Genomic DNA, 24,962 nt, shown 5'->3' with positions numbered 1-24,962 from the left:
AATTCTGCGGGGCTTGTTCCCAACATTGGCAGTAAAAATGCTTCTTTGGTGTACTGGAATAGTCCAAGAATCAACCACAGACTTAACCAAGAAAACAGGTCCCCCAAATGAAAATACTTGATTATATGATGTGTACTCTCAAAATATAGTGAAATTAATTCATGAGACATTAGAAGGAAAAAATTTGAAAATTGTGTAAACACATGGAATTAAACAACATTTCCATACAACCACAGACTCAAAGAATTCATAACAGAAAGTAGAAAATTCTTTGAAATAATGAAATGAGTGTTTGTGAGGGACAACTAAAGCAGTGCTCTCTAAAGTCCTAGCGAGGGTCGGAGATTTGGCTCAGTGGGTAAAGGCACTTTTTTTAACACCTGACAACCTGAGTTCAATGCCTAATGAGAGGAGAGCACTGACTTCTGCAGCTTGTCCTCTGACCTCCGCACAGGCAAGCAAGTGCTCGCCCGCACACGCACGCACACACACACACACACTAGATAAAGTTCTAATTCGATTTATTCGTGTCTAAGAACAATTCGAAATCGATAACCCAACTTTCTATTTTAAAAAGGTGGAAGAAAAAAAGGCAAATCAAAAGAAACGTTTGATAAGGATTGGTTTTTAAATAAGTAAAACAGAATATAAAGCAAATAAAATCGCCTATAAAATTTTAGTCTTTTCAGACTGCTGTACCGACAGAAGATTGTTTGTAGGTGAATTAGATTAAGTTGTCACAGATTTCGTCTCTGGTGATGAGCTCTTCCACTTTCTAGTTGGTGGATGTAGTTGGTAGACCCACCTTCTGTCCTTACTTGGCAGAAGAGTCTCTACTCTCACCTAGCTCCATCCCAGGGAGCGCTGCTCTGGTACCAGCCTCTGTAAATTGTTTAGGACACAAGCACTCTAGCAGAAAACACGAATAAAGAAAAATTAATAGAGACTTGACTATGCCAAGAAATCAAAAGCATCACATGGGATACTCTAATAAGTGTGTTACCTCCTTTACCCCCCTCCAAAGAAAGTGTCAGGAATAAACAGAATATCTGAATATGTGTAAACCAGGTAAAGATACTGGATCCAGCCACTTAACAGGTTTCCATTAGAACAGGGGTAGCAGCCCCAGGCCAAATGTTCAAAATATTATCATCAGGCCTATTAGAAGTCTCTAAAAAAATACAAGGGGAATAGGACACTTTCTCTAGAAAGCTAGACTAATATCTCTTGTATATACAGATGTGAAAATCCTCAGCAAATTAATCTAGAAACATCACAAAAAGATGGTATTTCCTGATCAGTTGACATCCACTCTTGAATGTAAGGTGGACTTAATATCTAAACACCATGTGAATTAACTGTATTAGTAAAAACAAAGGGCAACAATTTAATCACTCAGAAAGCTAAAAAAACATTTAATAAAACCCAAAATTGTAATAGTATTACTCAAGAAAGAGAAGTCGACGGGACTTTCTCGACCTATAAGAGCATATTTATGGAAAATGCATAGGTGACCTCACACTCAGTAGTAAAAGCTGATGTGTTTTCTAAAGGCAGGGTAAGACAGGATAGAGTTCTCATTGCTGCCATCTGTACCATACTCAAGGCTCTGCCTATTACACCATGGAAGAATAAAAGCAAACATCTAAACTTTAGAGGGAAAAGTAAGCTGTTCCCAGTTTTCAGATGAAAAGATCATATGTAGAGAAATCCCTAAGTGACCCACTAAAATACCAGCAGGACTGCAGGGAAAGGCTTTCGTGGGTTGTAGGCCTCTAAATTGGTACACAGAAAGCAGATAGTTACGTTACTCCTCACTAGTAATGATCGACTCGTACATATGACACGAGAAGTACTGAATGTACAGTATGCAGTATGAAGCATCACTGAGTTATGTAAATAGACATCTCAGTCCATCAGTCACAACACTTGTAAGACAGCAGTCTCTCCAAACTCATCCTCATAGCTCACAAACCATAGCCTGTGCATAAACTCAGAAGCTAATATTAAAATCTGTGAAAAACACAAGGGACCCACAGAAAAGTAAGATAACCTTGAAAATAAAAAACAAGTTGGAGGAAGCTTACAGTCTCATAACTTAATATTACAAAACTATAATGTGCCATAGGGTAGACTCTGAGCGTGTGTGTGTGTGTGTGTGTGTGTGTGTGTGTGCATACAGGATCTCACCTGTGTATCCACGATATAAATGAAGAGTCTAGAAATAGTCTATTTTAGTAAAAAGTGCAAAGATAATAAATTTTAAAAAAATCTTTATGAAAGTTGTTCCCACTTCTCTTTCATCCTTTCATTTATCTTCCTGTATTCTTAGCTGCCATGATCCAGGTTCTCAGAGCTCCACTGTACATGTCTAAGTAAGGTACATTATGATATGGTACATGACTGCTAAGGTACATTCTCTTAGTACATGTTCTCTTTGGTCTTTTGACAACCTTGCTTACTTTGATATTTTCATTTTGAAAATTCTATGTGCAAATCTAAGTCCCTTCTTTTTCTAACACGTTGACATTGGCTCCTCCTGAGTCTGTTTTTAGGAATCTTTATTTCTAGATATTTATTAGTCATCCTTAGTCAAACTCGTTTCTAGATCACTTACATTCTAGAATTGCACCGCAGTTGCTATGTTTAAAATATTGCCTGGAGATCAGCAACTTCCAGGAGCTCCACCAATCTTGATCTCTCTCGTAACCCACACATGCCCGGCTCTGTTTGCTCTTTCCTGTTATCCTTCCGTGAGCCCAGACTCAGTGCCCAGCTAACTGAGCCTCTCGCTGTGCCCTTGCAGAGTACTTGTTTATGTATCCAGGATGAGTTGCTTAGAGGAATCTGGATGCTCCGGCCCTTCTCCACAATTCCCCATACCACACTGATTACCAACTTCACTCATTTCTTCCTTTTTAAAAAAAATTTCCCCTTTGATGGGAGAGGGAGTTTTACTCTTTAGCTCTTGTTTGAGTTATTGTCCTGCACACATTTAAAGGAACTCTTCTTTTAATTTCACTGTCAAGGCCCTATACATTGTTATCTTTTATCTCTAAACTCTTGCTCTTTTCTGTTGACTAGCTGTCAACCTCTAAACACACCCTGTGTATGCTCAGCCTGTTCATAGCTTTCCTTTTGATTCCCGAGTAGATGATGTGTGACACTCACCCACCACTTTGGCTCCTTATTCTCTCCTTGCTGAGCCGCAGTGGTTATTTTCTCAGTATTTGCTTCACTTATGTGGCAGTTGCTCCTCTATTACCATGAAATGCTTGGCTCATGTTGTTATACCTAACTTGTTGATATGTTCATTTTTTAGTTCTTAGAACAAAAATACTCTGAAATTGTTAGATTAGAAATATTTTGCTGATATTCCTTAGTTTCTTCTTTGTATTTAACTTTTTCAGTTTTTTTATTTTTATGTTTTCTATATTCTCGTAGTCTATGGAAATACAGTTGATAAAGAAAGACACTTCAGTTTTGTGTAATGGCATACACCTCAAATCCCAACTCTTGGGTACAGAAGCAGGAATAAAATCATGAGTTCAATTCAAAGCCATCCAAGTGTTATACTCAAATTTATTACCTGACTGGGCAGTGTAAGACCATGACTCAGAAGGATGGGGGTAGGAGGGTCACTAAAATAATTTATTTTAAATTTATGAATAGGTTGTTTTATATGACTTTTAAATATATTTAATTACTCTGTATTGCCATTAACCTCAGTATCCTTTATCAGGATTCATACTTCATGGCCTCAAGATTTTTATTTCTTTAAAAGGGAAATATCAAAACATTGTTAAGCTATAAGGCATTTTTTATTATGTACTTGAAAACTGAGGAATTTTTTTCAAGTTTCATCAAAGAACAATTTTTTAAGGACTTAGCTATAAATCCTAGGAAATAGAAGTTTCTGATGGAATTCGTACCACTGAAATTATTTTAAGTACAATAGAACTGCTGGTGTGCACTATTGTAAGATCCCTTAAAAATCCAGCTGTCAGCCAGGTGCTCTTTCTAACAGTAGAAAGAATATGGTGTTATTTCTTGTTCGTGTTGATTTTTGGCAAAAGATTCTATGCCCTAAATTGCCTGGCAGCCAGACATTTGTCTGTAAGTTTTAAGACATTGATACAAATCAGACACATATTTTCATATAACCATGAAAAGACACATGTCTCGCTTATGATAAATTATGATTATAGTCATCAATATTTATAATTTCTATCTTTGTGTTATTTTCATCCTTTATGAAAGTGAAATAAATGATATGCATATTTGAAACAATGTTGTTATTTGGGTAACTAAATCTTCATTATTTTGTAATCATTTGTAACACAGGATACTTTTGCTTTTTCCTTGAAACTAAAATATGAAATTCATTTCTTGTGTACTTGGCACTGAGTTTTGTGATCTCTATAAACACTGTATAAGTCTGCTTTGATGTCCTGTATTTAAAAGCTTACTTCATTTGGTAGCATGACATATGACTTATTCAGTTTGAAGATATTACTCTACTAAAAGTACAGATTGTAAGTGTTGAAGCAATATTATATATTTAATGCTATATGAAATATCTATCTTACACTTCAATCCATTAGCACTTTGAATAAAAGATAATCTGAAATAACAGGCAAAGAAAACAGGAGGCAAAATTATCTTCTTCCTGGCTTGGTAAATACCAGTTCCCCTAGCAATGTTGTTATAAAATACCTAATACCCAATTAATTTAATACTTATGAAGGCAAACAATTAGGGCCTATCAGGGAAATTTACTGAAATGCTTTTTCTAAAGCTTCAGTGGCCAAAAGACAGCACTGGAATGTGAGAAACTAATTTTGGCTTGTTCTAACACCTCAGAATGTTACAAATTAATCAAGTGCTACTTAAAGTCTAGAACTCATTAACTTTTTAAGTTTTACTTTTCCCATGACAGAGATTAAGTTACAGCATAAAGCTTTAGTCTCCATTGTTTAGACTGCCATCCCCACTGCACAAGTGCCCTCTTATGTGCAGTTCTGTGAGCACAGGCTACAGTCTGTGCAGTGATGTAGAAGAACTAGTTTGTTGTTCCATAAGGTTCTTAGGAGACCAGGCAGAGCCCACTCTAGATCTCTCTGCTTAGGTTAAGCACCCTTATCACTACTGAAGCTGGGAGGGAAAACGTGTGTTGCTCAAACATCTATTTTTTTAATACAGAAAAGGCCTTAGTGACATCACAAGTGTTAAGTATTAGATTCTTACTTTAAGAAGTCTAAACATTAAAGTTGTAAACTGCATGTATTTAAGGGCCACAAATCCACATAAGATTTACATGTTAAATGAAAGTAACTGAACACCAGTGCCTACTGATGGCTAAAGCTTCTTATTCAGGACAGACACACCAAGCAAGCTGTTCCTACTAGAAAAGCAAGTTATGTGCATCATAGAAACATTGTGTAGAAATGTTTATCTCCTAACGACTGAAGCAAAATGTAGTAGCATCATGCATTTTTAATTTTACTTTTTGTCCAAGAGCAGAGTTTATGGGGGTTATAGGACAAATTGAAGTTTATAATGAACAAAGCCAAAATGGAAAATATTGAAGAAACAGCAGGAACCGTTTGTAATTATGGAAGGCTTTTCTTCGTTATGTTTTTTTTTCTTTTGCAATCTAAAAACAGTAGCAGGGGGTTCCAAGCAGAGTTCATCATAGGTTGTCAATCACTGTCATGTAGCATGTGCAGTGGGAGATGTCTTTATTCAGAAACAGCTGAGCAAATCAGAGACACAGACTTGTAGTTAGTAGTCTGTCCAGCCTGCACTAAATAAACAAGGCCAGAACTAACAAGCCAGCCTCTCCCATAAAAATATAATGGGCTGCGCTGACCTCTCTGCCCTCCATTCAGCTTCAGCCCCTGTTACATAAAAGCTTCACTACCCACTTTCAATTTCCTTTAATTACCTACATGATGTAGATAAGAAAATGAACCTTCCTTGTAGTCAGTGATCACACACAGGAAATTAGACAACTTGTTTAAAATTAGAGAAGTAATTTGGGGGTAAATAATTCTATATGTCCTGCTAAAGAAATTCTAGAAGCAGTTTTTGTTGGGCTGTTTGTTTTTAACCAGGGATTTTGATTATTTTACCAGCTCTGGTGATCCTGGAATTGCTGCTTTTCTAACCAATCTAAACAGGGTTTTTTTAAACCCCTTTTGTGAGTATTCTAAGACATCCATCATAATAAAATACTCATGGGGACATAAGAGGTAAGCGGAGTGCTGAAGCAAGCATGTCACATTCTAAAGAGCTTAGAAAATTGCGAAATGGAATTCCATGAACAAATGCCCGTGACTTTCACAGGAGGTCTGGCAGAGCAGTGGAGGATTAAGTAACAGTTGTCTTCAGTCTTCATTTTAACTCTGCTTCTGGAGGTCATGATTAAAACACCAGCAATAACAGCAAGAAGCCAGTAATACGTCTGTTCGTCTAAAAAGCAATAATATATTATTCATTTTTATGGATCATGCCATTTGGGCATTGATTAGAAAATGATATAAGGTTTCAAAATTGTGTGATTCCCCCCCCCCCCCGCCAAAAGTGAGGATAAATGATATTCTTTCATTTTTAAGAAACTTGATTAGAGACCAGAACCCACAATGTAAAATCTATGTTCAAGACGATACAGGAACACATTGTCTTTGAAAGAACCAGTGTTTTCTGACTCGTGACTCAAATTCAGTGATTATTTGAGTAGACAGCAAGATGGCTCAGCAGGTAGACAGTTGAAAAGAGATAGTAAAATCTACACACATAGTCATGAACAAATGTATACACCTGAAAAGTATAGACCAACACTCAAGTCATTGGCTCATAAGCTATTTCGCATCATGATATCAGATATGGAGATCATAGTCATTATTATAATACCTCATACTTATAAAAATTCTTTTATGTCACATTGAATCCTCATACCAAGTCCCAAGAAGTTGGACTCAGTTGAAACAGCCTGCTCAGAAGGTCATATAGTTTGTAAAAGGCAGAGCTGAAGATCTGCTTGCTTTATCAGTTCTCTGCTCAGTCATCTTCCTACTTCCCCAAACTATACCTTCCACCCTGATGATCTCTGCAGCTCTAAGGCAATGATTACATTCAATTTAAACACTGAGCAGGAAAAAAAAAAAGACTCTTTGGATTCTGGGGCTGGGAAGTAGAGTGCTTGCTTTTGAGGTGGGAGAATCTGGTTTCACAACCCAGTATTACCCCAACCTTGAAAAGTCAACCAAGGAAAAATAGCTTTAGGTGGTAAAAACCTTTTTAATACTGATAACTTTTAATTGCAGAAATCGGGGTTTTATAAGTATCTATATGCCAAATAACTCCTTTGCCAATCTGAAAAATGTTGTCTCCATCAGATTGATAATCAAAAGACGTGTTTTACCTAAGAGTTTATGCACTAACCAGATAGGTGCTGGCATTTCCGGCCCATGCTGCTATCGGGCATATACGTAGGCATGACTTATGTTTGAAACATAGTAGTAATGTTGTCTTCTAAAGACACGAATCAGTGCCCTCTTCTCAATACAAGTTTGTGCCCTATTGTAGCTATGTTAAGTGTTTTTGTGTGTTTTGGGGGTTTGTTGTTGGTTTGGTTTGGCTTGGTTCGGTTCGGTTCAGTTTTTTGAGACAGGATTTCTGTGTGTAGCCCTCACTGTCCTAGAACTCATGTTGTAGACCAGGCTGGCCTCTGCTTCCCAGGTGCTGGGATTAAAGGTGTTCACCACCACACCTTGTTTGTTTTAACTTTCAAAACAGTAATTTTACTGTTCTTCAGCCAGACAAAGTTTTCAAAGATATCTTCCCAAACCTTTCTCATGTGCCTCCCCAGTGTTAGTTCAGTTGTCACTATACTTTCATGTGATCTGGAATTGCTAGCCTACAGAGTCTCATCTGACTTTGTTTACCACAGTGTATCAATAACACATTTTTAATACAAGCCTAGTTTAAAACTATTCAGAACACTAAGGCCTTGTCATTGTAGTTATTGAAATACTTATATTTTCATTAAAGTATATGTAAATGTTGCAATGAAATAGGAACTTTTAGTTTAGAAAAATTGCTTTATTCACTAATAAGAGGTACCAGCATGGTACTATGTTACTTCTGTCTTCGGGTAGCCTACACCAACAGTCTATAGCCCTGTGTACAAATTGGACGGCTGCATTGCAGAACATATTTCTAGCTTGAAATGTACTCAGATGTTCTCAGACTCTTCTGATACTGATATGTCCGCAGTGAGCACATCCACAAGCCGCCTGAAGAAGGATTAAAGCAGTAAATTGGGTCCCTAAGGCAGAACTGGCACAGTTTAGGGAACAGTGAAGTCACATCTTACATGAAGTTGGGATTCTGAGATTGGGAAACAAAACAAGCTAAAGTTACCAGGAAAGCTTCTCAAAGCACAGTAACTGATATGTGTACTCAGACCTGCTCAGATATTGGGCTTTAAACTTTAAACACCAGGAGTTTCACCTCTAGCACAATTTATTTCTTTAGTATCAAATGAGATAATTAATCATAGTTGTAAGTCCTACTATTACAAAATCTGCATCTAGTCAGGTCTTGGAGCTGTTACATCTAATCAAGTGTATGAGAGACTGAGACAGAATCACCACAAACTCAAAGCCTGAGCTGTATGGTGAGTTCTGATGTACATATTTTATAGAGAGTGTTCATTTCTCAAAATAAAAAACAAATAGAGAAAGAAAGAAAAACTATCTTTGAATATCAGAATTGCACTCACTTTAGAAAGATGTCCACATGTTTAAAACTAAGAACTACCTCATCAAAGAGGAAGAAGTTATATATGTGCATAATTAGGTTTTCATTATTAGATATTTGAACTTGTATTATAAATCAACATGGTTTTTTTAGACTATTAACAATACTGATTTAAAATATTTTTAGTTATCAGCAAGAGTCTGATTTTTTTTAATTTTAACTGAACTTCCAAATAATCTTTAAGGCTCAGATTCCTCCTACTCAAAACCTGAAGAACCAATTTGGTTTTCAACAATAAAAAAGTCAATGTATTTTATTCAGTAAAAAAAAAAAAAAAAGAGAGAGAGAAACAATTGTGTTTTATGAGCAAGAAAAATCTAGGGTGTTAGTATGACTTCAGCTTGTTGTACAGGTCTTAAGCTAAGTCATCCTCCTAACTTCCTGTGCTGTATCTCTTCTGTAGATTTTTGCATACTTTGCAAATTGCTCATCACTGAGTGTTTTCTCCCTTCTCCTGGAGGCTCAGACTCACGCCATCTTTAACCGCCATCATTATTATTATTTCTACTATAATAAAAGTCCCTAGTCCTCAGTGGGAAAAGCAATTTTCTGTGGTTCTTTCCTGGTAAATTGGGGTGTGGTGGGGGAAGAAAATTAGGGAAAAAAATGGTTAGTCTTAAGAAAGCTAACTGTAGAATTTGTTTTCCAGTCTTTATGTATTGAGAAAGTCCAGGGCTTTCTAAAGTCCACCATCTGAAAGGCTCAATGAACCGAGGTCATATGGGATTAGCAGACATGTTATTGTTCTAGAAGCCAGAGTTCTAGAAAGAGCATCAGTTGAGGTAGTCAGGCAGGGAGCTGGAACAGTGGGTTATTTCATATATCCCCAAGGGTGAGTCTTGTTCAAGTTGTCCTCCTGGTGTTTCATCCTGTAACATATAAATCTTACAAGCCAGTATTTAGCTCTATAAAAACTATAAAGAGTTGTATGGACTGTGCATGGTGCACAGATCAGTTAAGTATGAATTTTTCTTCTTGTTTGAGCATGTGAAAGACAACTGTTGTTTTTTTTTATGAATTAGTTTAATCAGTAACCAAATTGTAATAAGTCTTCATGCTATATAAAAGGATGACATGACGAATTTTGAGAATTCTGTAGCCAACAAGATTTATAGGCTAGCTATAGCGTAAGTTTTGGTTAGAGAGTTTAAGGGCTGTTTCTATGTAGAGGGATCAGCAAATCCTGTTACTTGGTCTTCTTGAATTTTTCTTTTCTGTCTGTAACCAGGATCTTCAGGGGGTCTTCCCATATCATATATGATTCATATTACTTTGGAAGAGGTCCAAAGCCTTTTCTTCTTTCCTATTAACACAAATATAGAGCCTCTCTCCCAAAATAGCATGTCATTGGTCCAGCAACCCCAAATCGGCCAAGTACAGATTGAGTCAATTTAGCAGCTTCCTGTTTCTTTAGGCCTGTTCTACTTTAACCTCTCGTACAGAGGATTTGTAATACCATCATAACTACCTTTATTTTGATAATTAAAGCAATTATTGTTATTGTTGTTGTTAAGATAGGCTTTCTCTGTGTGGCCTGAGCTGACCTGGATTTGTTTATAGTTTAGGTTGGCTTTAAACTAGAAACCGTGTTGTGCCTTTGTTTCCTATATGCTGAGATCAAAGGCCTCGATTTATTTACCCATGCATACTTAAAAACTGTTAAAGCAATTTACATTTATTTTTCCCTTTTATAGAGATAATATCTCTAGAATATATATATTCCTTTTCTCTTTATTTAAATTAAATCAGTATCCTTTCCAGTGTATTTAACTTCAAATTAAATTCCCTTTTATTTACTGTATAAACCTATTCTCAAGCTAATATGCCATATGTCATATGCCAAGCTAAGCAGTACCAAAATTCCCATAGAGCCCATGACAAAGAACCCAGTTGCTTAAGATTACTTTATCCATTTCTGTTTATTTTTATTGCCTGAGGCATTATAAACATGAAAAGTCACTAGTAGTTCTAGACCTTCAGGTACAGAACTTAGCATTACAATAGATAGCAGTAGATCAAACCTCAACATTTCCCCTTTTTGTCTAAATGAAAATGGTTCTTTCTTTTACAATAAGTAAAATACCCTAGAAACAATTATGAAATTATTATGAAAATTATTAAGTAAAAGTTAAATTCAGAAACTCAGTCTGTTCCTATTTCGAGGCTCGGGAGAAAGAATTCTATTATCTTTCCTATCCTAGTGAGTTCAGAATTCTGTATCTAAATCAATTTTTATCCTAACTTGTATAACACTCCTAAAATTACCTTTTTAGAACTAGACTATCCTTTTAAATCTTAAACAAATTAAGTTTATAGTAAGACTATGACTATTTAGTCTTCAACTCCATCAGAGGCCTGAGAAGAAAATAAATATGACTTGTATGAAGGAAACACAAGAACGAAGCTTCCAAAAATATAAAATGACAGAGACAGCTGACTACCTGTACAGTTCTTAATGTTTTATATAGCGCTGGAGTATCTATTCTCAGCCTCTGGCTCAGAATATCTGACAGACTTTTTGTGAAGCAGGAATTCAACACACCATACTCCTGTATAATATGCAGTTGGCTTATAGTAGTGGTAGAGTATTGTCAGACATGTATATAATATTGGGAGTTGAAGAGATGGCCCAGTGGTTACCAGGACGTGCTACTGAGAGGACCTTAATTCCCAACCTCAAGATCATAGGATTCACAACCAAGTATAGCTTCAGCTCCATGATCTAATCATCCTGCACCCAAGGGATCTTGCACTTACCAGTGGTATACATGATTTTTTTATTCAAATAGAAAATGAAATTTTTCAGTGGAAAATACTATGTCATACACAGATACTTCGTATCAGTAATTAAATACATGTTGTGTATTGACACGTAGTTAATAGAATACTTGAGTTGTATTATACTACTGAATTCCAGATAATAATAATGTTTCTATATTCTATCAAATCTCATGAGTAGAAATGCACAGCTTCAAATAAACATTATCTTACTCCCATGAATGTGAACATTAGCCTCCCCAACCCTACCACTGATCAGGTACCACTGTGCTTTCTGTCACAGTAGATTAGTTTATATTTACTCAAACACTCTGTAATGAAATCCTAGGATATAGTGCTCTTTAGAAAGAGATCTAGCTTGTTTAACTCACCGTAAGTATGTATTGCTAGTTAATTTTTTTCATTGAATAGTAAAAATTTGCATCTGAATAAATGTTTATTTATATCTATTTATATCTCCACCTGTTAATGATGGTACTGATGTTGTCACCTTCTATATAGACGTCTTTGTGTCTATCTCAGGCTCATTAGTAAAAAATGCAATGGCATAGTCTCGTTCAGAAAGTCCTTTCATATGCCACTGATTCTCTTCTGTCAGATTCAGGCTATCTCGTCTTGGTCCATTTAGAGTTGAGTTTTGTACAGGGAGATAGGTATGGATCTATTTCCGTTATTATACATGTAGCCATCCACTTGACAGACACCATTTGCTGAAGTTGCTGCCTTTTCTCCAGTATTTGGCTGATCAAAAATCAGTCTTTGCAATTAAGTCTAGTAAGTGCAATTTTGTCTAGGCCTTCAGTTTTATTTCATTGATCAATATGTCCGTTTTTTCTGCTAATGTCATGTTGCTTTTATCACTGTAGTTCTGAAATATTACCTAAAATCTGGAATTAAAATAAAAGGCAGTTCTTATTACTCAGGATTCCCCCTCCCCCCCCCCCCCTTTTTGGCTAGACTGCTTGTTTGTTTTACAGATAAAATTTAACGTTTGTTTTTTTACATTTCTGTAAAGAATTGTGTTGAAAGTTTGATGGGAATTGTTGGGTGGCCATTTTCACAATATTAATTCTACCAATCCATAAAGATAGAGGATCTTTCTAAATTCTTGTGGTCCTCTTTAATTCTGCTATCTTAAAGTTTTTGTTAGACAAATCATTCATTTGCTTTTTTAGAGTTATTCCAAGATTTTTTAATAAGGCTACTGTGAAAGGTGCTGCTTTTGTGATTTCATTCTCAGTATGTTTGTTTTGTTAACAGGAAGACTACTACATTTTTTATTCTTTAATCCAGCTTTCAACCCCCTCCCAGTTTGCCCCCACCCTGGCTACTCTCCATCCTCCCACCTCAACCCACATCTCCAAGAGGATGTTCCCACCACCCCACCAGACCCCAGACCCCAGACCTCCCCACTCCCTGAGGCCTCAACTCTCAAGGGTTAGGTGCATCTTCTCTCACTGAGGCCAGACTAGGGAGTCCTCTGCTGTGTATGTATCAGGGGCTCTAATTCAACCACAGGGGTCCCCAGCTTCTGTCCATCGATTGGGTGCAAATATCTGCATCTGACACTTTCAGCTGCTTGTTAGACCTCTCAGAGGGCAGCCATGCTGGGCCCCTGTCTGTAATCACACCATAGCATCAGTAACAGTGTCAGGCCATGGAGCCTCCCCTTGAACTGGATCCCAATCTGGGCCTGTCACTGGACCTCCTTTCTCTCAGGCTCTTCATCTTTGTTCCTGCAGTTCCTTTAGACAGGAACAATTCTGAGTCAGAGTTTTTGTGGGATGGCCACCTCATCCCTCCACTTCACGTCATGACTCTACAAGTGTCCCCTCCCTTTGAGTCCTGAAAGGCTCTCACCCCCCGTGTATCCAGAACATTCTAGAGGATTCCCCCCACCACCTCCCAAGGTTCTCTGTTTTCATTTTTTCTGCTGGCCCTCAGGGCTTCAGTCCCCCCCCCCCCCAGTACCTGATCATTTACCACAATTTCCCTGTCCGTTCTGTCCTCTCTCCTTCAGGTTCCTCTCTCTCTCCCTCTGCCTCTCCCACCCCCACCTCATGATTTGCCTTCTTCCTAAAGTGGGATTGAGGCATCCTCACTTGGGCCCTTTGGCTTGTTAACCTTGAGTTCTATAAATTGCATCCTTGGTATTCCATACTGTTTTGGCTAATATCCACTTATTTGTCAGTACATACCATGCATGTCTCTTTTGGGTCTGTTTTGCCTCAGTCTGAATGATGTTTTCTAGATCTATCTATTTGCCTGTAAAAGTTTAAAAATTAAATTAAATTTTAAAAGTCTCTATCAGATTTTCCTTTGGCTACATCCCTGAGGCATTTTCTTATTTGCTAATTAGAAGGGCCCATCACACTATGGGGAATGCTATCATTAGGCAGATGGGTCTGGGTTATAAAAGAAGGTTAATAGATATTTTCTAGTTTCATCTATTTGTCTGCAAAATTCATGATGTTCTTATTCTTAATAACTAGGTGGTATTCCATTGTGTAAACGTAAAACATTTTCTGTATCCATTCTTCTGTTGAGGGACTTCTGGGTTCTTTTCATCAGTTTTGGCTATTATGAATAAGGTTGCTATGAACATAGTGGAGTATGTGTTCTTTGTTATATGTTAAAGCATCTTTTTGGGTATATGTCCAGAAGTGGTATAGCTGGGTCCTCAAGTAGTACTATTTCCACTTTTCTAAGGAACCTCCAGATTGATTTCCAGAGTGGTTGTACCAGTTTGCAATCCCACCAGCAATGGAAGAGTGTTCCTGGTTCCCCACATCCTGGCCAACATGTGCTATAACTTGAGGTTTTGATCTTGGCCATTCTGATTGGTGAATGGTGGAATCTCGGGTCATTTTGGTTTTCAGTTCTCTGATCACCAAGGACTGAACATTTCTTGATGTGCTTCTTAGCCATTCAGGAATCCTCTATTGTGAATTCTCTGTTTAGTTCTATTCTCCTTTTTTTTTTTTAATTGCGTTGTTTAGTTGTGACCAGATTGCTCAAATAAATCATTAGCCTTCTTTTATACAAATGGTAAATGGGCTGAGAAAGAAATTAGACAAATAACACCTTTCACAGTAGTCACAAATATAAAATATCTTGGGGTAACTCTAACCAAAAAAGTGAAAGATCTGTATAACAAGAATTTCAAGTCTCTCAAGAGAGAAATTGAAGAAGACCTCAGAAAATGGAGAGATCTCCCATGCTCGTATATTAGTAGAATTAACATAGTAAAAATGGCCATCCTATCAAAAGTAGTCTACAGATTAAACACAATCTCCATCAAAATCCCAACACAATTCTTCACAGACATGGAAAGAGCATTTCTGATTCATCTGGAAAAACAAAAAACCCAGAATAGTGAAAACAGTTCTTAACAATGAAAGAACTTCTGGGATAATTGCCGTCCCAGACCTCAAGCTGCACTACAGAGAAATGTCATAAAAGCTGCATGGTATTCATAGAGATGGTCAGGTTTATCAATGGAATACAATTGAAGAACCAGAAATAAAATCACACACTTACACACACTTGATCTTTGACAAAGAAGCCAAAAATATACAATGGATTAAAAAAAAAAAGCATCTTCAATAAATGGTGCTGGTTTAACTGCCAGTCTGTATGTAGAAAAATGAAAATAAATTCATATTTGTCACTTTGCACGAAGCTCAAGTCCTCGTGGGTCAAGGACCTCAACATAGAACCAGATACACTGACTCTAATAGAAGAGAAAGTGGAAAAGAGCCTTAAATTCATTGGCATGGGGGGATTTCCTAAACAGAACTCCAATGGCTCAGGCTATAAGATCAAGAATATATAAATGAGACTTCATGAAACTGGAAAGCTTCTGTAAGGCAAAGGCCACTGTCAGTAGAACAGATTGGCAACCTACAGACTGGGGAAAAAAACTGCACTAACCCCACATTTGATAGACGGCTAATATCCAAAATATATAAAGAACTTAAGAAGCTAACCACTGAAAAACTACTGCTTTTTAAAATGCATTTATTTTTTTATTTTACCTTTTTGAGATTATCATATAGTTATATCATTTCCCCTTCCATTTCTTCTCTTAAAAGCTTCCCATATATCCCTTCTTGCTCTCTTTCAAGTTCATTGCCTCTTTCTTCATTGTTTGTTTTTCCTTTATTGAAAATAGATTTTTCCCACATATTACATATACCAAGAATTAAGATTTTTACCTCCCTCTTCTTTGCCTTTCCTTTCTTCCCATCAGGATCCACTCCCTGTCTTATTAGAAAACAAAATGCTTCTAAGGAAATATGGTATATGATATATGATTGATTAATGATGTAATATGATAAAACCAAAACTAACACATTGAAGTTGAAGAAAACAAAAAACAGAAGGAGAAGAGCCCAAGCAAGAGAAGGCAAAAGAAACAGACACACTTTTTTATACATTCTGGAATCCCCACCTCACCTCCCAATAAAAACCCCCACTAAACTGGAAGCTATAACATATATGCAAAGAACTTGTACAGACCTGAGCAGGCCCTGCCCATCCTTTCTGTGTGTGTGTGGTCATAGAAGCTTGCTAGGTTGACTTAGAGGTTTTGTTCTTCTGGTGTCCTCCATGTCCTCCGGCTATTCTTTCTGCCTCCTTTTCCCCAGGGTTCCCTGAATCCTGAGCAGAGGGATGTTACAGAGACATCCTGTTTAGGACAGAGTGCTCCAATGTCCTTCATTTCCTACACAGTAGCTAGCTGTGGGTCTCTGTATTTGGGAGGAAGTGCCTCTGATGATGGCAGAACAAAGCAGTTACTTATCTATGAGTAGCAGAATGTCATTAGGGGTTATAGCTACTTTGTTCTTTTAAGAAGAGTAGTATTTGGTTTTACCCTAAGCCCCTGGGCTATCTAGTCTCAGGTTCTTGATAACCAAAGCAGTGTCAGGTATGGGTGTGCTTCCCTGAAGTCAAATCAGATATTGGTTGGTTATTCCAACAAGCCTTGTGCCACCATTGCTGTAGCGTATCTGCACGTCGGACACCACTGTAGATGACAGGTTTTGTGGCTGGCTTTATAGGTTTTTGTTGTTGTTGTTGTTGTTGTTGTTGTTGTTTTCTCTCTTCAGTGCCATGCAGACTACCCTCCAGTACCAAAGAAGCTAGAATGTAGAGGTGAGGGCTCTCTGTAGACACAAGCTCTACTTCTCCATCTTCAATTAGTTGTCTGGATGCTTTCATCAACAGTGAGGCCTTGCTATCAGTTTGTAGACAGTAAGCTATAGTATTCACATCAGCCTGGGTTGTTTGAGGATTGCCATAAGACCCCATTGACCAATAATACAATTAGATGTATACCAGACTTGGGACTAGAAGCTTCAGTTGGTAACAAGAGATGACCAGATGGGGCTCTGTCTCCTCGTTATTTGGTAGTTTCATTTAGATCATCTTATGTGTATAATTTATGAATCTCTGCTGTATTAGGATTCCGTGATACCCCTCACATATAGCCCTTAATTTTAAATACCTCTCCCGTATTCCCACCCTCATGCCTCTCTTCCCTCCCTCTACCTGGGTGGTCATCTTATTCTAGCCTCCTCCTCATACATCTTTAACTTTCTGTTCTATTTCCTTTTTCTAATGAGATCTATCTGACTCCCCTAGTCCCTTAAACTAGTCTACATATTATATATATAGCTTGGTCATCATTAATTTAACTAATATCCACATGTCTTTATGTCAATTTTTTCTAGTTTTATCCATTTACCTATGGATTTCATGATTTAATTTTAATGGCTAAGTAATACTTTATTGTGTAAATGTACTACATTTTTTGTTTTAAATTGGTTATTTTTGTAACAGTGTTTTATTTTATTTTTATTAGATATTTTCTTTTACCTATATTTTAAATGTTACTCCCTTTCTCAGTTTCCCTTCCAGAATCCTCCTATTCCATTCTCCCAACTTTTATCTCTTAAAATATATGAAAGTGCTCACCCAACCACGTACTTCTTCCCATCCCCTCCCTGCTATTCCCCTACACTGGGGCATCAAGCCTTCACAAGTCCAAGGGCCTCCTCCCATTGATGCCCAATAAGACCATCCTCTGCTACATTTGTAGTTAGAGCCTTCGGTCCTTTCATGTTTACTCTTTTGGTTGGTGTTTTAGTTCCTGGGAGCTCTGGGGAGTCTAGTTGGTTGGTATGTTTTTTCTATAGGTTGCAAACACCTTTAGCTCCTTCAGTCCTTTCTCTAACTCCTCCATTGGGGTCTCTACTTTCAGTCAGATGGTTGGCTGCAAGCATATGCGGCTGTATTTGTCAGGCTCTGGCAGATCCTCTCAGGACAGCTATCAGCTGTCAGCAAGTGCTTCTTGGCATTAGCAATAGTGTCTGGGTTTAGTGTCTACAGATGGGATGAATCCTTAGGTGGGCAGTTTCTGGATGACTTTTCTTCAGTCTCTGCTCCTTCCTTTGTCCCTGTATTTTCTTTAGACAGAATTGTTTTAATATTTTTGAGATGGGTAGGTGGCCCATCCCTCAACCAGGGACAGTGCCAACCCACTGGATATGGTCTCTACAGGTTCTCCACTTTGTTGGGTATTTGAGGTAATGTTATCCCTATTGGGTTCTGGGAAACTCTTGAGTCTCTGGCATCTGGGACTTTCTCGTGCCTAACCCCAGTTGCCCATCCCCAAGTGCTACACACCTTTATTCAAATTTCTGACCCCTAGTCTCCTCCCACACCTGACCTTGCCTCCCTTTTCCCTCCCCCTCCTCTCCCTCTGAGATTCCTCTTTTCTTCTACCTCTCATGATTATTTTCTCCCCCCCCCCCTTTTGGGTAGTAATGAAGGATCCACACTTTGGTCTTCCTTCTTCTTGGGTTTCATATGGTCTGTGAATTGTATCATGAGTATTCCGAGCTTTTGCGGGAAGTGGGGGCAGTAACTAATACCCACTTATCAGTGAGTGCATATCATGTGTGGGTTTGTTCGGGGTTTTTTTGTTTGTTTGTTTGTTTGTTTGTTTTTGTTTTTTTGGTGACTGGGTTACCTCACACAGTATGATATTTTCTAATTCCATCCATTTGCGTGTGAATTTCATGAAGTCAGTCTTTTTAATGGTTGAGTAGTACTTAATTGTGTAAATATAACACATTTTCTATATCCATTCTTCTGTTGAGGGACATCTGGGTTCCTTTCAGCTTTTCTGGCTATTATAAATAGACTGCTATGAACACAGTGGAGCATGTGTCCTTGTATGTTGGTGCATCTTTTGAGTATATCCCCAGGAGTGGTATAACTGGGTCTTCAGGTAGTACCATTTCCAATTTTCTGAGGAACCGCCAGACTGATTTCCAGAGTGTTTTTACCAGCTTGCAATCCTACCAGCAATGGAGGAATGTTCCTCTTTCTCCATATCCTTGCCAGCATCTGTTGTCACCTGAGTTTTTGATCTTAACCATTCTGACAGGTATGAGGTAGAATCCCAGGGATTATTTTATTCTCTGGAGTCTAACTTCTTGAGTTTTTGTGCATTTTGTATATTAGCCCTCTTTCAGATGTAGGATTGGCAAAGATCTATTCCCAATCTGTGGGTTGCCACTTTTTCCTTTGACAGTGCCCTTTGTCTTACAGAAGCTTTGCAATTTTATGAGGTCCCATTTGTTAACTGTTAATCTTGGGTCGTGAGCCATTTGTGTTCTGTTCAGGAAATTTTCCCCTGTGCCAATGTGTTCAAGGTTCTTTCCCCTTTCCCTTCTGATAGATTCAGTGTATGAGGTTTTATGTAGAGGTTCTTGATCCACTTGGACTTGAGCTTTATACAAGGAGATAAGAATGGGTTGATTTGCATTTTTCTATATACCAACCACCAGTTGAACCAGCACCATTTGTTGAAAATGCTGTCTTTTTTCTTACTAAATAGTTTTGGCTTGTATGACAAAGGTCAAGTAACCATAGATGTGTGTAGGTTCATTTCTGGGTTTATTCTATTCTGTTGATCTACCTGCCTGTCTTCTCCTCTGCCTACTATTCTTGGGTGTATTTGCCTATTTTTGTTCTGGAACTTTCAGATGTGCTGTTAAGCTGGTTATATACTTGTTCCAATGGAGCACTCAGAGCTATAAGCTTTCCTCTTAGCCCTGTTTTTATTGTGTCCCATAAGTTTGGGTATATTATTCATACCCAAACCTTCGTTTTTGTTGAATTCTAAATTAATTTCTTAATTCTTTCCCTGACCAGGTTATCATCGAATAGAGGGTTGTTCAGTTTCCATGTGTATGTGATTTTCTGTTGTTTTTGTTGTTATTGAAGGCCAGCCTTAGTCCTTGGTGATCTCACAGTATGCACAGGATCATTTCAGTCTTCTTATATTGGTTGAGGCTTATTTTGTGTCTGATTATATGGTCAATTTTTGAGAAAGTACTATCAGATGCTGAAAAAAGTTATAATTTTTAGTTTTGGGATCAAATGTTCTGTAAATATGTTAAATCCATTTGGTTCATAACTTCTGTTAGTTTTACTGTAACTGTTTAATTTCTGTTTCTATAATCTGTCTACTGGTAAAAATGGGGTGTTAAAGTCTCCTACTAATATTATTTGATTTTCATTGTGCACTTTGATTTTTTTACAATTGTGGGTGCCTTTGCATTTGGGGCATAGATGTTCAGAATTGAGAGTTCATCTTTCTGTATTTTTTTTTTTTTTTTGTTGTTGTTGTTGTTGTTGAGTATATAGTGCTCTTTCCTGTGTCTTTTGACAACTTTTGGTTGAAAGTCTATTTTATTCGATATTAGAATGGCTACTCCATCTTGTTTCTTAGGACCATTTGCTTGGAAAATTTTTTCCAACCTCTTACTTTGAGGTAGTGTCTTTCTTTGTCACTGAGGTATGTTTCCTATATGCAACAAAATGCTGGGTCTTGTTTTCATATCATGTCTGTTAGTTTATGACTTTTCTTTGGGGGGTTGAGTCTATTGATGTTGAGATATTAATGGCCAGTGATTGTTGCTTCCTGGTATCTTTGTTGTTAGAGGTGGAATTATGTTTGTGTGGTTCTCTTCTTTTGAGTTTGTTGTGAGAAGATTAATTTCTTGCCTTTTCTTGGGTGTAGTTTGTTTTTTTTTTTTTTTTCCAGTTGAAATTTTCCTTCTATTATCTTTTGTAGGGCTAGATTTGTGGAAAGATATTTAAATTTTATTTTGTCATGTAATAACTTAGTTTTTCAATCTATGGTAATTGCAAGTTTTGCTGGGTATAGTATCCTGGGCTGCATTTTTGTTCTTTTGGGGTCTGTATGACATCTACCCAGGATCCTCTGGCTTTTAGAGTCTCTCTTCAGAAGTCTGGTGTAATTTTGATAGGTCTTCCTTTAATATTCTTTCTTTGTTTGTTGTATTTAGTGTTTTAATTATTATGTTACAGGGGCAATTTCTTTTCTAGTCCAATCAGTTTGGTGTTCTCTGGGGTTTTTGTACATTTATAGACATCTCTTTCTTTAGGTTAGGGAAATTTCTTCTGTAATTTTGTTAAAGATGTTCACTTTCCCTGTGAGTTGGGACTCTTCACTCTCTTCTATTCCTGTTATTCTCAGTTTGGTCATTTCATTGTGTCCTGGATTTCTTAAATGTTTTGAGTTAGGAGTTTTTTGCTTTCTGTATTTTCTTTGACTGGTGTGTAAATGTCTTCCATGGTATCTTCTACACCTGAAATTCTGTTCTGTCTTTTATTTTCTGTTGGTGATGCTTGCATCTGTGACTCCTAATCTCTTTCCTAGGTTTTCCAATTCCAGGGTTTTTTTTTTCCTTTGTGTTTTCTTTAATGTTTTTATTTCAATTTTTAGATCCTGGATAGTATTTTTCAATTCTTTCACTTCTTTGTGTTTTTCTGTATATTTTAAGAGATTTATGTATTTCCTCTTTAAAGGATTCTACTTATTTAACTGTGTTCTCCTGTATTTCTTTATGTCCTTCTTAAAGTCCTCTATACTGTGCATGAGATTAGATTTTTTTTTTTTTTATCAGAATCTTGCTTGGTAACCTGTTGGGGTATCCAGGGCTTGATGTGGTGGGAGAAGTGGATTCTGATGTTGCCAAATACTTTGGTTTCTGTTGCTTAAGTTCTTGTGCTTGCCTCTTGCCATCTAGTTATCTCCAATGCTAACTGATCTTGCTGTCTTCATCTGGATCCTGTCCCTCCTGTGAGCCTTATTGTGTCAGAACTCCTGGGAGTCCAGGTGTTTGGGATCCTATGATCCTGGGTGTGTCAGAGCTCCTGGGCATCAAGCATCGTCTGGTTGTTGTAGGAATGGTTGGGGAACCAGAGCCCTGGGTTCATTCTGGGGTTCCTCATAGTTCATTTTCTTTATCCATTCTTCTATTAAGGGACATCTAAGTTGTTTGCAGTTTCTGACTATTATGACGAGAACTGTAATGAACAGGATTGAGTAATTTCTCTATGGTAAGATATACCTTAGGGTATATGCCCAAGAATGGTAGCTGGATCTTTCTCCTAAGGTACAAGGTTGCATCCCCACCAGTAATGCATGAGTGCCAGCACGAGCTGTCACTTGTTTTGTAGCTCTTAGCCATTCTAATAGTTGTAAGATGAAATCTTAAAATAGTTCTGATTTGCATTTCCCTGATAGCTAAGTATGTTTGACATGTCATTTGAGTTTCCTTCATTGATCCGTGCCCCATTTTATAATGGGGTTATTATCTAACTTTCTGTGTTGGTTATATATTTTGAATATTCACCTTCTATTGGATGTGTAGTTGATTTTTAAAAAAATTATTCCGTTGTCTTATGGTCAGTACCTTAAGAGTCACTGGTTCATATATACTTTGTTCTTTCTCTGTTAACCAAATATTATCTAACCATTTATAACATTAACCCATCCCTAATGGTATTGAACTTTGATATCAACAGCAGTAGGCTGAATCTCAACTACATATTTGGAAAGATTGTTCTTTTATAAAAGTTTTCTAAGAAAGCAATAAATCTGTTTTTAGGCTATTCCATTTAGGCTTTTGGTCTCTATCATGTTAGTCATAAACATCATTGAGCTTCTAAAAAGCCTCACCAGTAGCATAGCACTTATAACACCATTTGATAAGTTTTCACTTGATGGTCCTGTTCTCCACCCTTTTCTCACTCACCAGTCTCATTCCTGACCCTTTTCCAACACTGCTTTGTTTCTCCTACTCATTGCAGATCATAAGCCTCACTTTTTTCACTAAGCTTCTCTTGATACTCTAATAAAAGAGTAGGTTCCCCAAATTGAAAGTTTCTTTAGTGCTCTGTTCTTAGCATAACACTACACTTCGTGGAATTGATTGTCTGCTTTCCCTAGTGGGGACTTGGGTTCTGGTTCATTGCTATGGCTCCACTGTCATAGTAGCCTGTGATGCCTAGTAGGTCCTCTGTTATTTTGTTGACCTTTTAAAAACAAGTGAGTACTCATGGATTTTGACTATTTTAAATGTTATTATCTTTTAGGTGTTATTATTAAATAGCATTAAATAAAATAAGAGTTGAAGAGATATGGTTACTTAGGGTTTTTATAAACCATGTTTTAAACATGAACAAGTAAAGTATTTTAATCACAGCCAGGGATGTGGCTCAGAGGCACAGTGCTTGCCTGGCATGGGCAATGCTCTGGGTCCAGTTCTCAGACAACAAAATAATATCAGTGAAGAGTATATAAATTATTATTTATCATTAAGTTGAAATTTGTCTTATTTTACAGGATGCGGAAGAATACACAGACTTGCCAGTAAGACACAATGAGGACCATACGAATAATGAATTGGCCAAGTGTCTTCCCATTCAATTAAATCCTCATTCATTTGACAGCCCTCACACCAAAGCTCATCTCTTGCTTCAAGCACATCTCAGCCGAGCCATGCTGCCCTGCCCAGATTATGATACTGATACCAAAACTGTCTTAGACCAAGCTCTCAGAGTATGTCAGGTATGACAGTCTTTCTGATATCTGTATATTAATTTTATTACATTTAAAATGTTTTTATTCTAGCATTGCTGAGAAACCACCAGGTGAGTCAAATCAGTACTTTTCTTAGACAAAACATATAATATAAATGCATTATAAAGCCAGCACTCTGGAGGTAGAGGTAGGCAGATCTCTGTGAAACCATCTGGTCTATAAAGCAAGCTCCAGGATATCTAGGGCTGTTATAGAGAAACTTTGTCTCAGAAAACCAAAACAATATCAAAGCTAGTTTCCGTCACATTTAACCAGAATGTATTAAAGGGGAAGTGTCTGCCATGAACATGTACATTCATAAATAGAAGAATCCCTACTTTTATGACTCAAGATGGCAAAGACTGTTAGCTAAAAATGTAAGTCAAGGCCTTTGTCATCTATAATCCTGGCACATAGGTAACAGAGAGGCGAATCTGGAGTTTGAAGTCAGCATGAAAGTGAAAAATGTACCCTGGCTGCCTAGTGAGGTATCGTGTCTAAAAGCTAAAGTAGAAGGAAGAAGGTGGAACCTTAGAGCTGTGAGGGTCGATGCTACAGTGTTCTGGACACAAAGTGATTTCTGATGCTCTCTGGTAAAAGTCCACTCAAGGAAACTCCAAATGACTATTACAAAACATGACAAGAGGTGGTTTAAATAGCACAGAAAGAGGTAGAATTGGAAATGGAGGCGATAGGGTCAGCCTGTGTAGGAAGTTGCTGAAGCTTGTTGTGAATTTTAGACTTCTCTCTAAAGAAGAAAAGCATAGGAAACTGGTTCATTAATGATGTTTAGAATACCTATCAATATTCTCAAATATCTAATATTTCATGTGAAGACAACAGTAACAGTCTCATATGTTGCCATAATTTTTATAAAACAAAGTCTTTCTAAACTCATAAATGATAATGAAAAGTATGGCCCTATTTTACATATTACAAAATGTTTGCCATATTCAAAGTAATAAATGATCACCTAGACCATTTATCTCCTCTTGTAGTCAATATAACGTGTTTGTTGTAATGTTGTTTTATTGAAATATATGAAGAAAATCTGTTCTTGTTGTAATGCAGTTTTAAAAGGAAGAATATTATAACAGCTTTTTGATATTATTGTATACATTAGAGTCTAAAGCCCTATCAGCAAAGTCTCCATACCTTGAATGCTAGGGATAGGCACGGAATGTTGAGTAGGACAGGTGTGGTGGATGAGAACTGGTTGGATCTTGATGGTCCTTGAATAGCTTTTTTTTATGCTCTGGCTGAATGTGACAGGGAAGGGATGGGGGTACTTAGCAGGCATGAGAACTGAAGGTGACTCCAGGTATCAGCAATTCAGAGAGAATGAGACTCTAACACATCAGTGTTTCAAACACACTTTTGTAGTTAACAC

At 37.3% G+C, this 24,962-nt stretch overlaps 1 protein-coding gene across 1 annotated transcript in view; it reads left to right on the top strand.

Moving 5' to 3' along the window:
• Nucleotides 1–24,962, top strand: part of ASCC3 (activating signal cointegrator 1 complex subunit 3) — a 228,484-nt gene that overhangs the window by 181,060 nt on the left and 22,462 nt on the right. Inside the window, exon 37 of the mRNA XM_080938316.1 lies at nucleotides 23,336–23,560. Within this exon, the coding sequence (XP_080794442.1) occupies nucleotides 23,336–23,560 (225 nt within the window). The remainder of the gene's footprint in view (nucleotides 1–23,335; nucleotides 23,561–24,962) is intronic.

Source organism: Micromys minutus (genome assembly GCF_963924665.1).
Source record: "Micromys minutus genome assembly, chromosome: 25".
Lineage (NCBI taxonomy): Eukaryota > Metazoa > Chordata > Mammalia > Rodentia > Muridae > Micromys > Micromys minutus.
The sequence above is the reverse complement of the archived record's forward strand: the minus strand, read 5'-3'. Positions and strand labels throughout refer to the sequence as shown.